This window comes from Uranotaenia lowii, chromosome 2, assembly GCF_029784155.1.
Source record: "Uranotaenia lowii strain MFRU-FL chromosome 2, ASM2978415v1, whole genome shotgun sequence".
Lineage (NCBI taxonomy): Eukaryota > Metazoa > Arthropoda > Insecta > Diptera > Culicidae > Uranotaenia > Uranotaenia lowii.
This window is the reverse complement of record NC_073692.1, coordinates 236,507,252-236,520,827: the sequence shown is the minus strand read 5'-3', so window position 1 is coordinate 236,520,827 and position 13,576 is coordinate 236,507,252. Positions and strand designations below refer to the sequence as shown.

General features: G+C 35.9%; 1 protein-coding gene across 1 annotated transcript in view; it reads left to right on the top strand.

The window, feature by feature from the left end:
* Window positions 1-10,032, top strand: part of LOC129750189 (uncharacterized) — a 383,780-nt gene extending 373,748 nt beyond the window's left edge. The window contains exon 2 of the mRNA XM_055745439.1: window positions 2,095-10,032. Coding sequence (XP_055601414.1) covers window positions 2,095-3,930 — 1,836 coding nt within the window. The 3' untranslated portion in view covers window positions 3,931-10,032. The remainder of the gene's footprint in view (window positions 1-2,094) is intronic.
* The last annotated feature ends 3,544 nt before the right edge of the window (window positions 10,033-13,576 follow it).

Below are 13,576 nucleotides of genomic sequence, written 5' to 3'. Positions count from 1 at the left end.
ACTCTTTAATACCAAAAGTGGTCATTTCGATGAAGAATTTTTCTATTAGAATTTTTTTTTTGTATGGGTTTATGAGCTACCTGGCTGACCCGGAAAGGAAAAACAGATCGGGGGACAGAAGAGGAAAATTTATATGAGAGTAGAATAGCTTAGAAAAGGATAGCGGCAACAGAGCCCGAGGGTTCTGAAGCACCAGTTGAGGGAAGCGTTAAGATAGTGCTCGACGGACTGGGACAATTGGGCCCTACTTGAGCTTCGAGTTAACCCAACCTCCAATTCAACCGAGCAGTAACAGTATGATAACATACGCCTAAGTCTCGATATCATTGTCAGAAGGGTTCACTATCTTACCGTAGTTCAATTTTCCCTACCTGTCACCTAGCCTTACTCGTTTCAATAAATTTGAATTTTTGATTGTTTTTACTGAGATTAACATAGATTAGCTAATGAAAAATATTTCCAAATATGTCAATGTAAAGAGATTAAGAACAAATGCGTGGAAACTCGGAAATTATACAAAAAAAAAACTAGAACGACAAAAAACAGAACTAAAATCAGAATCTGCCTATCTGAATCTGAGGCGTAATAATTCTACAGAAAACAAAAAGTAATTATACAGAGTTTTGAGAAATTCAAAAAAAAATCAATATGATTGTTATAACACTTATCAACAGTAAATAAAATGCATCATCTATTATTTGTGATGTTTTCACTAAGGAATACTACCATTGTTTGGAAAATTATAGATTTATCCATCATTTCCACTATCATACGCACCGCTATGAGGTTGATTTTTGTTGATATTCTTTTCAGTAAGATTAAAAAAAAAAAATAATAATAATAATAAAAAAACACTCACCTGCGACGAAGAACGTGTCTTATCATATGCTTTGCCTGTTTAGATTTTTTGTTTTTAAGTGAACTCCTTTACAAATAAAGGATCTGAAATATAAAACTTTATTAAGCAAATTGTATGAAAAATTATATCAGGTCAAACAATCAATTCTGACCGGACCATATTGAACAGTAAGACGTTTATTTAAAGCCGTGGGGCCAACACGTAGGTTCCGTTTCACTGGTGTTCATCAGTGATCCGTTCGTGTTCGCATAATCTAATGTGATACTTCCACTATTCGATACTTTAAAATCTTGCACGAGAGGATCTATCCATTTCTATCACGGCTTCTTTCTTCTTTGAATTTGAAATATAATTTAACGACAGACAAATCTACTACAGAAAAAAGTACCTATTACAACGTAAAAGATTTTTTTTAGAAATCTGTTCAAACATCATTTTCATCCAATGAGCCTCTAGAACTTGTAAAATACTTGGTTTAAGAATAAGCCTCCGAAATTCATAAACCGCAAATGCACACTTACTAGAGTATTGGGGAGACGAATACCATTATATATCAATTCTACTTCTATCTACCATATCAGTACTTAATTGTTAACGTTCTCATTCAACTAATTATGATATCTACTATAAAATCACCCGCCTATCCAGTATCCTAAATAGACTATCCTAAAAGATTGATTACAGTTGTTTATCTTTCACAATACTATCTGTTCTGACCTAATTTGCGCATGGTGGTCAACAAGTGGAAATATCAACTTATATACATATAATTGTGATATTTCCACTGCGCAACGCTCTTTTTGTCCGATGGAAGGGAGGGCGAGTGTTTCAACTCCCATTCACCTTATCAACATGGATCATCAAAGAAAAAAAATATACGTCATTATAATTATTAAACCACTTTTAAATTATGTTTCTATGATCTCATATCGAATAAGGTTATGTGCTACCGCCCTGTCAGGTTCATGTTAGTTTTCGAGCTTGTTTCCAAACCGTGAACTTCCATAAACACAAGAAAGCACAACATCGCCGTGACCCAATAGAGCCTAGGGTACGGAAGAATTTTTCTATAAGAAAAATGCATTTTTATTTTTTATTAAAATTAAAAATATATATATACTAAGAAAACATCATTGGTGTACGATAAATTTTCAAGTTTTTCACATGTTTCACAAATCATATCTCATCGACAAAACTTGCGAAAGCTAATACGTTTCTTTTTTTTTGCTTTTAAGGGCCTCGACGACGGAACCCTGGTGACGATCAAAGGCGAGCCCCTGAGTGACATTCCACTGAAGAAACCAAAGCTTATCACCGATGCCGCCCTGTACCAGTTCAGCCGGCAGCCCAGTTCAGCATTTCGTCCATGGACACAGAAAGCACAAAAAATCGCGCAACAGCAGCTGATGCTGCAGCACATGCAAACCTTCGGCAACGGCAATGGTTTGCTAAATGGGGCCGCTATTGGATCAGGTGCTGGTTCACCTGGAGGGATCCTAACGCTCAGCCGCGAACCACCGGTGCTGCAAAATCCGGAGAGTGTGGTGCGGTTGTCCGAAAGCGACAAGTTCGAACGTAGCTTCCAGCCAAATGTGGCGCTTGCACCACGAAAGACCATTCTCTGCAAGGAACGGGAACGAGAGCAGCGGGAACGATTATCGGAGAAGGAGCGATCTGGAGTGATCAAGTGTGATGTTCAAATTAAGCAAGAAAGTCCACCCACGCCACCGGTGGATGTGATACGATCAGTCATTAAGTGCGAAGTAAATATTAAACAGGAACGACCGGCGACGCCACCACCACCTGATATGTCACCAGGCCCTCAAGTACCTTCAGCACCGCAATCTCCTACGCTTCCTCCGGTTGGAGCGCCAATGCTCGTCGGCGGTCCCATCAAGTCCGTTCCAATGTCCTACAGTCCTGTTGCTGATGTGCATTCGGGATCCAATGAAATCACGTCGTCCACGTCACCCGTACCTCCCTTGGTCAGCATTGCCACCATCAACGGTTGCATCTCAGAAAAACCAAAGCTTCTAGTGAAAGAGCAGATAAGTCCACCTTCGCCTGGACGATCGCCACTTCACAGCGAGGACCTGCATCATCACCATCGATCTCACCAACCACCTGTTATATTGAAAAACGGCAACGGACCTATGCCAGGAGTTCCGGGTGTACAGATAGCTGGAAATCCGGAATTCGAGCTCTCTACGGATACGGACGACGACAGTTTAGCAGGAGAACCAGACAGTAGCAATAACTCACCATTGGAACTCATCGGCGAGGTCATGAAAGATGTGGCTCATGAAACCAGGGATCAAATACTGCATATATTCAAGCTTCTGATACAGGAAACGACACAAATCCGCAACGATCACATTCAGTTGATGCAAGATCAGAAGCAAAAAGATGCGCTGATAGCAGATCTCCAGCGGGATAAAGACAACCTTCAAGACCAAGTGCACGAACTACAGCAGCAACTTAATCGATCTCTCATCAATATAGCTGCTTCTGAAGCCAACGCCTTACAGATGCAACATCAACACCAGCAGGAACTGGCCGCTGCGGCTGCTGCTGCTACGAATGGATCGGCACCATCCTCAACACCTCCCTCCCCTCTATCGTTGGCCTCCAACGGTAGTAGCAGCCAAATTATCATCGAAAAAATCGAACGACGGAACAGTTTTCCTGAGAAGTCCGACGTGATCATGAAGCCCTTGAAAAAATCCCTCCGTCGAAGTCCAGACGATTCGGTGCTCATGCTTCAATCGCCTCCTCCACCGCCACCGCCCCCAGTCAGCTTGTCAATTACAACCAAACCGTCGGATCCTTTGGATGATGACAAAACTTCCCTGCAGCAGCAGATCGCATCATCCCCGGCCGTTGCCATCAACGGTGGAAATAGCGTGATCAACTCGCCCTCACCACGACCTCCTTCCCGACCGGCATCAACAGCATCTACAGCTTCCAATGCGTCAACTGGAGTGCTCCAGGAAAACAGCACGGGAGGCAGTCGACAGCCATTTTCGTCATCCTCCTCGAGCAACGAGATGATGAAAAACGGAAACAACTGATAGTTGATCATCTACCTTTGAGGTCAAGGGTCAAACTACAAATGCCTCAGCAATCTGAGGGAGTTTCGCAGAAATTAAACCTCCAGCTTTTGTTCTCTTGCTCGAGCTGCGAATAGCATACCCCTGGTGGTGGGTAGCTAAAGTACGAAACTATCGTACTAATTTGAGAGAAAGAGAGAACTGTTAAGCTTTATTGTCGATATTTTCCCACCAAATAATTTCTGTTCTGTTTTAAATTAGTACGACAAACATAAACCATTAGGATTATTAGGTTCGAAAACAAAAACCAACTCAACCAAGCACGATCGATGAGAGAACGTTTACAAAAATCTATTCAATAAGAGCGATCCCAAACTCAAATGAAAACTTTAGAACCAATAGTTCAATGTAGTTGTTTGTTGAACCAATAACCCGATAGAGGAGCAAAACTACAAAATACAAACAAAATTGTAAAAGTTCTCCTACCAACCAAACCGATAGGCAATGTAGAAAGACCTACTCAAAGATAAACACAAACTAGAGGAAGAACCTTTGCGGTTCGTTCTTGTTGAGCGTCATGCTAAAAAAGTGCATGGAAGAACCACGTGTAATATTACCCCAGAAAAAGAAACCGAAAACGTCGACAAGTGCTAAATTATTACTCATAACCACTAAGTGGTTTCAAAAGTTTTACGCGGTGACTTGTAAAAACAAAAGGATTTATTTCTAAAGTAGGAGATTCACAAACCGTTTCATAGAATGCGCATTAAAATGTAGTTTAGCAAAGAAAATCATATTCTCCCCCATTTGTAAATGGTAGGCACCATCTGATAGGAAGGATCGTTCAAATCGCTCTTGTGTTCTCTACAGCCATTAAAACAGGACATTTTCACTAGTTTATCACTTCTCTAAAATCTTCATAGTGGTCAGTCGAAATATTCTCTCTGTCAATAACTCCGCCTAGTTTTGTCCGTTTGTACTATTTTACTTTTAACGTGTATAGCCTGTAACTATGTAGATATGCTAAGAACTGCGATATTTTGTAAATATATACTAATTTGTAGCTCACCGTTTTTCTGTTAGGTTTTTTCGGACAGGAAAATTGTGCATTTGTATTTCGTTTCCTTAACCATTTGCCACGAACGGGGGCATTCAAAATGCCTCTCGCCTAGTTTAGTTACAGTAAACAAGTTAAGAATAGAGCGAAACAAAGAGAAAAAAAACCGCTCACACTTTAAGCAACAAATAAGAAAACTAACAAACAAAACGAATCGATATCGCTTTTCAAAAAAGTGTTCATCTAAAATGTTTGGTTTCAAAAATCAAACTACGTACTCCTTATTTAAAAATGCATAAAACAAAAAAATCCAAGAGAAGAAAGTCTTTAACGAAAGCAAAATCATACTGCATAAAAGTAACTGTTTTGTCGACAAGCTTTTCCTAAGTTTAGAACACACAAAAAAAACGAAACTTCTTATGTCAAGAACAAAACGCCAAACACCACTACTGGTTTTTCTTTCGAAACATAACGACAAACATTTAACTCGACAAACGGATTCTTCATACTTTGTTTGATTAAATATTTCGAATCAAAATGTTTCAATTTTCACTACCGAAAATATCGGAAAAAATACATTTCACATCTAAGAATAAATGTATATGTCGAATATTAACGGTAGTCCATATTTGATTCATTTTCAACGAGATAAGTGAAGATTTAAAGGGCTTGGCTCAGCATCTTCCTGAAAGAAAAAATATGTTTCAGTTTGTCAATTGGCCACATTTATGATATTAAATTTATGAAACACAATAAGTATAATTTATTTATTTATGCTACCCTCGTATCGACTAAGGACTGCGGTATTACTTCTTCGTACGCCCGAATAAAGCGTCCTCTTTTCGGCTCGGAAGAACCCCGCGAAAAAAAAATTACACTGCTACTACTACATAATTTGGTTTTGTGATTTTACTTTGGTTATAGAAAAGCAATTTTAAAACACGTACTACTACTTAGTCATTATAGTTTTCGCTTAGGACAAAAACAAAAAGCTGCAAACACTACTCTGTTCCTTCTTATTCTGAATAGAAACCAAAAATATTGAAAACTTTAAAAAAGTCATCTAATAAGAGTATAGGAAAACACACATACACTGCGAACTAATCTTTTAGGACAAGTTTTACTTTCGAAATTCACCGGAAAGAAATACTGAATAGCTGTAACCTAAGTTTTGGAAATTCAAAAACAAACGAAAAAAAATCACCTTCTCATTTCGATTCAAATTGTTGCAAACTGCTGTTGAATTTCTAGTGCATTTCGGAATGCATGTTTGATTTTTATTTGCTTTTCTACGAACTAGTTAATGGATTCGTTCATTTGGGATTTTAAAGTTTTGTTGTAGTGCCAATTTTGGAATATTCATTTCAAAATGTACTCTCAGTTTGTTTTTTTTTTTTTAATTGATGTATGATTTTGGTTTTTATCGAATAGTTTTCACTAACTCTATAGTTCGATTTCCCAACACCGCCAAAAAAGAGCAATGTAATGTTTATCTTAGCTCGTACTCTCAAATAGTAATTGCCTGGAAAAGGAAGAGCGGAAGACGTCTCTATTAAAGTAATATAAGAAACAAAATCAAAAGTGTGTAATCAACACCAGTCGACAACAACACCTGAAGACTCCTGATGAGAACAAAGAAGTACAAATTAGTCAATACAACTTGCTTTTAAGGTGCATCTCGTATACACTGTTAAATGATTATTAAGTACGTCAAAGTTAAAAGATAGCCAAACCTGTTAACTAGAAATCCCTATCTTGTAGATGATCGACAATTGTTGCATCTTAAGCCATCCTTTGGCAGCGCACAAGTTGTTAAGCAACTATTACTGTACAACTACATTTTTTTTACTCTACGAGCACATTGTTTGATTGAAAATGTATGTACAATACATACAATGTGAGCTAAACCAGTAACCGTCTCTTACAGTGTACGACGATTTTCGATTAATTCAGTGTTTGGAATCTAATGAGAGCAATTAAAAATCGGTTAGCATAAGAATTCGCAAGGTTCGGAATTGAGAAGTCGAATGTAATTTCAATGTTACAGATTTGATTTTTACCTCCCTGAAAAACAAACTAGTAATTACTCATTTTCAACACTTTTAAAAATCTACTCGCCTAATTTAGGTTCCAATCATCTGGCGCTAAAATTGAGGATTTCCACTGTTGACGATCCAGTGCCAGCGCCTTTACTTGACACCAGTTCAGAATATCGTATCCACTTTTTTTTCTCTGGCTTGGAAGCTTCCGGCCTTTTCCTTGACACTTTTCGGTTGGCGTATTTTTTTTTGTTAAATCTAGCACAACATGCCCGCGTTTTACTTGCCGGAATTTCTTTAAATTCCGTTGAAAGAACGCAATTCTAAGGCTTTTGAATATTATTGAAACTCTATCCAAACTGTGAAGACGAATGACTGATTGAATAATTTAACGCTGCTAAATTCAAACACTGAACTCAAATGAAAATATGCAGCCATGACGTTACAATCAACTGACTAGTTACCATGGCGATTGTTTACCGTTTGTTTTCTAACGTCAATGATCTTCTATCAGCGGTGTTCAAGCTCGGTTTGGCTCAATCTATTCCTTACAATAATTTCATTTGCCAATGTTCAAATGGCAACGATTAAAAAACAGTTGAAGGAACATAGTTCATCAGCAACTTACGTATTTCCTGATAGAAAAATGACAATCCTAATTATTGCTGTAATGATAAACTGAATATGTTTCATTTCTTCCCACAACCAGCGAATGCAATAATTTGAATCGAATCAACTCATTCTGAAAAAAGTAGAAACGAGTATGATATAAACCCAACAAAACTAGCGTTTCACAGACATATTTTAAGGACAAACAATGTACAGAACTGAATTTCGAAGCAGTAATTTACACCAAAATTTATATAAATAACAACTGAGAAATCGATAGAAAAAAAACACTGATCGGAGTAAGCAAAAACGTATTAGAACATAAAGCAAAAAAAAAAGTGTTATATATTCAAAGACTAACTCAAACAACAACAACAAAAACAAGCAAAATGGTTATAAGATCGAATTTAATATGAAATTAACAAATTAAAAACCAGCTAGAAGTTCTTTCTCCCACATTGAATCACTCACTCATGCACTCCATCTTGCGAGACGCACTCTTTCCCCAGTAATCGTATATCTTGCGTTTAGAGGTAAATGAATTGAACAAAAAAAACAGAAAAACAAAACCAATTCCACATTGTAAAGGAAGTAACACAAACACAGAAACATCAATTTGATAACTGTTTATTGAATATAGTCTAATTGTAGCGAAACAAAAGAGAAACAAATACGTCAAAAGATAAAATCAAAAGTCAGAAGAACGAACGGGACAAACAAAACAAACAAACAAAAATACCAATATATTTCTACAAAATTTTAAATCTACAGACAGAAAAAACAATTTCAGAAAATCAATGCATATTGCGAAGATATATGAGGGAAAAGCAGACAGGCAAAACGAGAAATAAAAAATAAACAAAACAATTCGAAGACATCACCCTTGAGGAGCATGCAGACAAAACACTGAAGATAATAAATTATAAAGACGAAAACGTGATGGAGCGAAAAAATAACCACGAGTAGAAATTAAAGAATAGAAAACCAAAAAAAGGTTATCCGACTCCGCAATGCAATAGGATGCACAGAATTGTGAAGCCAATCTCGAGTACAGTGCGAAAGAAAGAACGAAACAGAAACATACAGAATCTTTCTTTCATGATGAAAACAATAAAAAACATAAAACAACCAAGCAAATGTTGTTAATTTTAATGGTAAAACTTTTATTTTGGCTGTGCTTTTCAAAAAAGGAACTACTGTAGTGTTTAATGATCTTATCGGTTAATACATTTTTTTTTACGAATTTCATAATTTCACTGAGTTAGGTTTACTCATGATTCGTTGCCTGTAGGAATCTCTCGTTTTAAGGTTATACTGAACAGACAGACACACTCTCCGAAACAAAAACAATGAAAATAATAAACTCACTCAAACACACACAAACACTCACATCAGAGATGAATCAGTCAGGTCAGTTAATTCAAATGAACACTACTGGAAGGTGTTAGTGCTAGATCGAACTGTTCAAGGTTCGATTAGCTCGAAAGTTATTATTGACTCATAAAGTAGTGTGCGAATAAACACACAGAAACAACACAAAATGTAAAAAAAACGACTTGGTCACTCTAATTATTTATTTTAAAAATTAATTTGTATAAATTTGCCATTTAAATGTTATCTAGTAATTATAGCAAAAGGATTACAGTACTACAAAGAATGTAAAGTAATATGCTACAACACAAAACTGTTTCAACTTCACTAAAATTGAACACAAAACCAGAAAGAAGACAAAACAAATAACTACTAGAAGATCTAATAAATCAGTAAAAAAAAAACAAAAAACAAGTAAGCAAAGTACCCTTAAATCTAACAAAATAGGACAACAATACAAACACTAAAAAAACATTGTTGAGAGCATTAGGAAACATGAGGTAAACAAACGATTACATAAAATATATAGTATATATACCTATAGATCAATGCAACAGAAAAACACAAACAAAATGTAAAAATGAAGAAAAACAAACTGACTTGTGCTTGATTTACAGCCAGAACAACAACACTCTTAACAACAGTCCAACCAGCAGAAGAGGAAAGTCAAAAGTATGAATTGAAAACGAAACTTGTTTGTGTAAGACAGGTAGAAACAAAACGGTAACAAAGTCTAATGCTTAATGAAATCAACAATTAATAAACAGAATCACATACAGAAAACAGACACACATTGTTACAATATTAATAAAAATCAACAAAATTTCAACCAAACCAACCAACCAACAAAGAAAGTGTAAGGGACAGAAGCAAAGTTACAATGCAGAATGAGGGACAGGATAACACACATACAACAACTGAATCGAAAAACACAGAAAACCACACACTCACATAAGTACGTGAAACATGAAACATCAACTTTGAAAATTATTATAAAAATAATTTAAAAACACAGAAAATTAATGAATTATAAAACATGAAAATATATTTGGTGTTTTTTGCATATGAAGATATATCCGAAAAATCATTTTTTCTTCTCTCTTATAAATTCTTACCTCGATATAAGGCCTAGATATGTACCATGAAACATGGCCGTATAGCGAAACGCCGTATAACGAATCACTGATTTACATACCAATTCATACAAATTCAATAGGTTCAAAATTTCAAAATTAACAAAACGCTCTATCGGGAGAGCGCGAAAATATACCCCCAAATGGTTTTAAATGCGCCCACAGCCGTTTGACGAAATGTCTAACAACACATCTAATGCATTTTGAGAGTTATACCCAGAAAACATTTTTGTAGCTATATTCTTATGCCGTTTTGAAATATGTCCCATATACATTATAGAATAAGGTTACCAGATATTTTTTAAGTACCTATCCGGGCCGGACAAATCCGGGCATTTTTTATAAAAACCTGGCAAAATCCGGGTATTAGATTTCAAAATTGACGACCGAAATCCGGGCAAATTTGGTCAAAACCCAAAATTTTTTAAACAAATATCAAGAAAAAAATATTGAAAAAAAGTTTTTTCATCAAAGTACATCGACAGATTTTAAATCGTATAAGAGGCTTCCAAAAAACCTTTCATGATTATTTTTTTTATAAAACTTTCTCAAAAAATTCGTTTTGGAGGCATAAATTACTAATTTGTAAAACACAATTTGTTTTTTTTTGTTTTATTTGCCAAATAAAGTGAATAAATCCGGGCTACATCCGGGCATTTTCCAATGAAATCCGGGCAACCGGGCCGGGCCGGACTGTTCCGAAATTTGGTATGAAATATCCTGGCAAACCCGGATAAAACCGGGCAATCTGGCAACCTTATTATAGAATGATCGTATGAAAGTTGAAAAAAACAGCATTTAGCTACCAAAGTGGGGGCAATATACATAAATTTAATTTCTTTCTAAAGCGACCAAAACTACACCAATTGGGCGTTATCCGACACCTTATTCGTATACCTACTGGAAAAATGCAAGAGAGCGCAAGATTTTGCTCTCATAGCCTTCAAATCGTTGCCAGCGACAATATTTTCCTATTCTCTCATTGGCCAATATTACTCAATTCCCATGTGATTTTTAGACATCTGGATGCACTTTTGATTGCAGAGAGAACATGATGATGATTTGATTTGAAATTCGTTTATATGAAAGGGTGCCGTGCGCTATTCCGAATAAGCACCCTTAAACACGATGATGATTTTCTCACTGGAAGCCCACGCGGGAGAAAAATCATTTCAAAATTTACAAATATGGCGGACTTTCTATCATATCCGATTTAAACTGACTTCAGACGACATTTTATACGATCTTTTCACTATGCACATGTGCACAGCGCACAAAAAAAAGAGCAAGTTGACTTATTTCGAAAATATGCTCAATAACACGACCAATTCGAAAGTGTGGAAAAATATTAATACAATATTAGGGAAAAGTAAGAACAACACTCAAATAATACTCAATGTTGACAATGTGTTGCTTGAGACAAACAACGAAGTATGCGAAGCGTTCAATCAACACTTTTCGAAAATCGGTAGTGTTCTTGCTAAGGACATTCCTCTAGAAGCAGGTTCGGACCCGCTGTCCTCCACAACTCGTGTTCAAAACTCTATTTTCTTACACCCGGCAACTCCAAACGAAGTGATTGTAATAATTAACTCACTCAAAAACAAAAAATGCAGTGGTCGTGATAAAATTTCAGCTTCTCTTCTTAAAGATAATTATGATGATTTTGCTAGGATCCTTTGCCAATGTTTTAACAAAATAATAGATACAGGACGGTATCCTGATAGCTTAAAAGTAGCCAGAGTAGTACCTATTTTCAAATCAGGAGATAGCTTCGATGTTAATAACTATCGCCCAATATCCACATTAAGTGTGTTTAATAAGGTTTTCGAGAAAATGCTGATCAACAGAATAAACAAATTTTTAAACGAAAATGACATAATATACAATCTACAATATGGATTCAGAGCAGGCTCTAGTACACTAATAGCTACGTGTGAACTAGTGGATACAATTATTGAGAATATCGACTCTAAAAATTTGGTAGGAGCTTTGTTTTTAGATCTAAAGAAAGCGTTTGATACACTAAATCACGACATCCTGTTGCGCAAACTAGACTCATACGGTATACGTGGAATCGCGAACGATATAATTCGCAGCTACCTAACAGGTAGGAAACAATATGTTTCCATTAATAACACATATAGTTCGTTACAAAACATAGATACGGGAGTTCCCCAAGGGAGTAATATTGGACCATTGCTGTTTCTACTTTATGTAAACGACATTCAAAAACTTCCTCTACATGGCGTTCCGAGGTTGTTTGCTGATGATACAGCACTTTTTTATCCAGGAAAATGTCCAAAACATATTGTCAAACAAATCGAAGACGATCTTAGGGTCCTTTTAAAGTATTTCAATGCGAATCTCCTCACCTTAAACTTTCCAAAGACTAAATATATGATTTTACATTCCTCTCGTAAAATCGTACCGTTTCACGATGATCCAGTAGTCGTTAGATATGTAATCGAAAAAGTCTCAAATTTCAAATACCTTGGACTTTTGATAGATGAAACCTTATCTTGGAAAAACCATATTACTTATCTGGAAAGTAAGGTCTCATCACTTTGCGGAATCCTCTGGCGAATCAAACAATTTGTACCGAGTCATATACTATTAAGATTTTACTACGCCTTCATTCATTCTATATTTAATTATCTTATTTCAATATGGGGACGAGCATCGATTTCTCTACTTGCACGTCTCCAAACTTTGCAAAATCGTTGCTTGAAAATCATTTTTGGTCTTCCTTTACTATTTTCAACAAACCGGCTTTATTCCAATTTATCGCATAATATTCTACCACTAAATAAAATGTGTGATCTGCAAACCCTATTATTTGTTTTTGATAGTTTACATTCAGAAACGAACAGAAATATAAGCTTTACCATCGGAGAACGATTGCATAATACTCGTCAATCACGTCACCTTCAACGCAGTATTTCAACAACAACTCTAGGTCAATGTAGAATATCGTTTATTGGACCTACTAAATACAATACATTGCCAAACCATATAAAAATAATAAACAATCGACTTGCCTTCAAATCCAAATTAATACTCTATCTCAAAGAAACTCAAATTTGATAACCATCAACCATCATATTAGTTTTTGTTATTTTGATATTTTTTTTTTGTTTTTACCTTTATCTATTTTTAAGACAGCCTTAGTTTAATTTAGAATAACATTTTTTAACTTTTTTAATCTAGTAAATATTTGTTTTGTTGTGGATCTCTTAAAAGGATATTTCATCCACTGAGATTCACATGTAACGTTATCACCATATTTATTCTCGTCCATTCTCTCGCAACTAGTTTTAAAAAATCATTGGTTCCCAGCATGAGTAGAGTTTTGTTCGCGTTTGTTATAATTTTTGTGCTGTCGACATGCTGGGAACAGAAGCGTCCATTTCCAGGGAACTCAAATGAGTTTTTTGGTGTGGGGGAGTGTGGCGGGC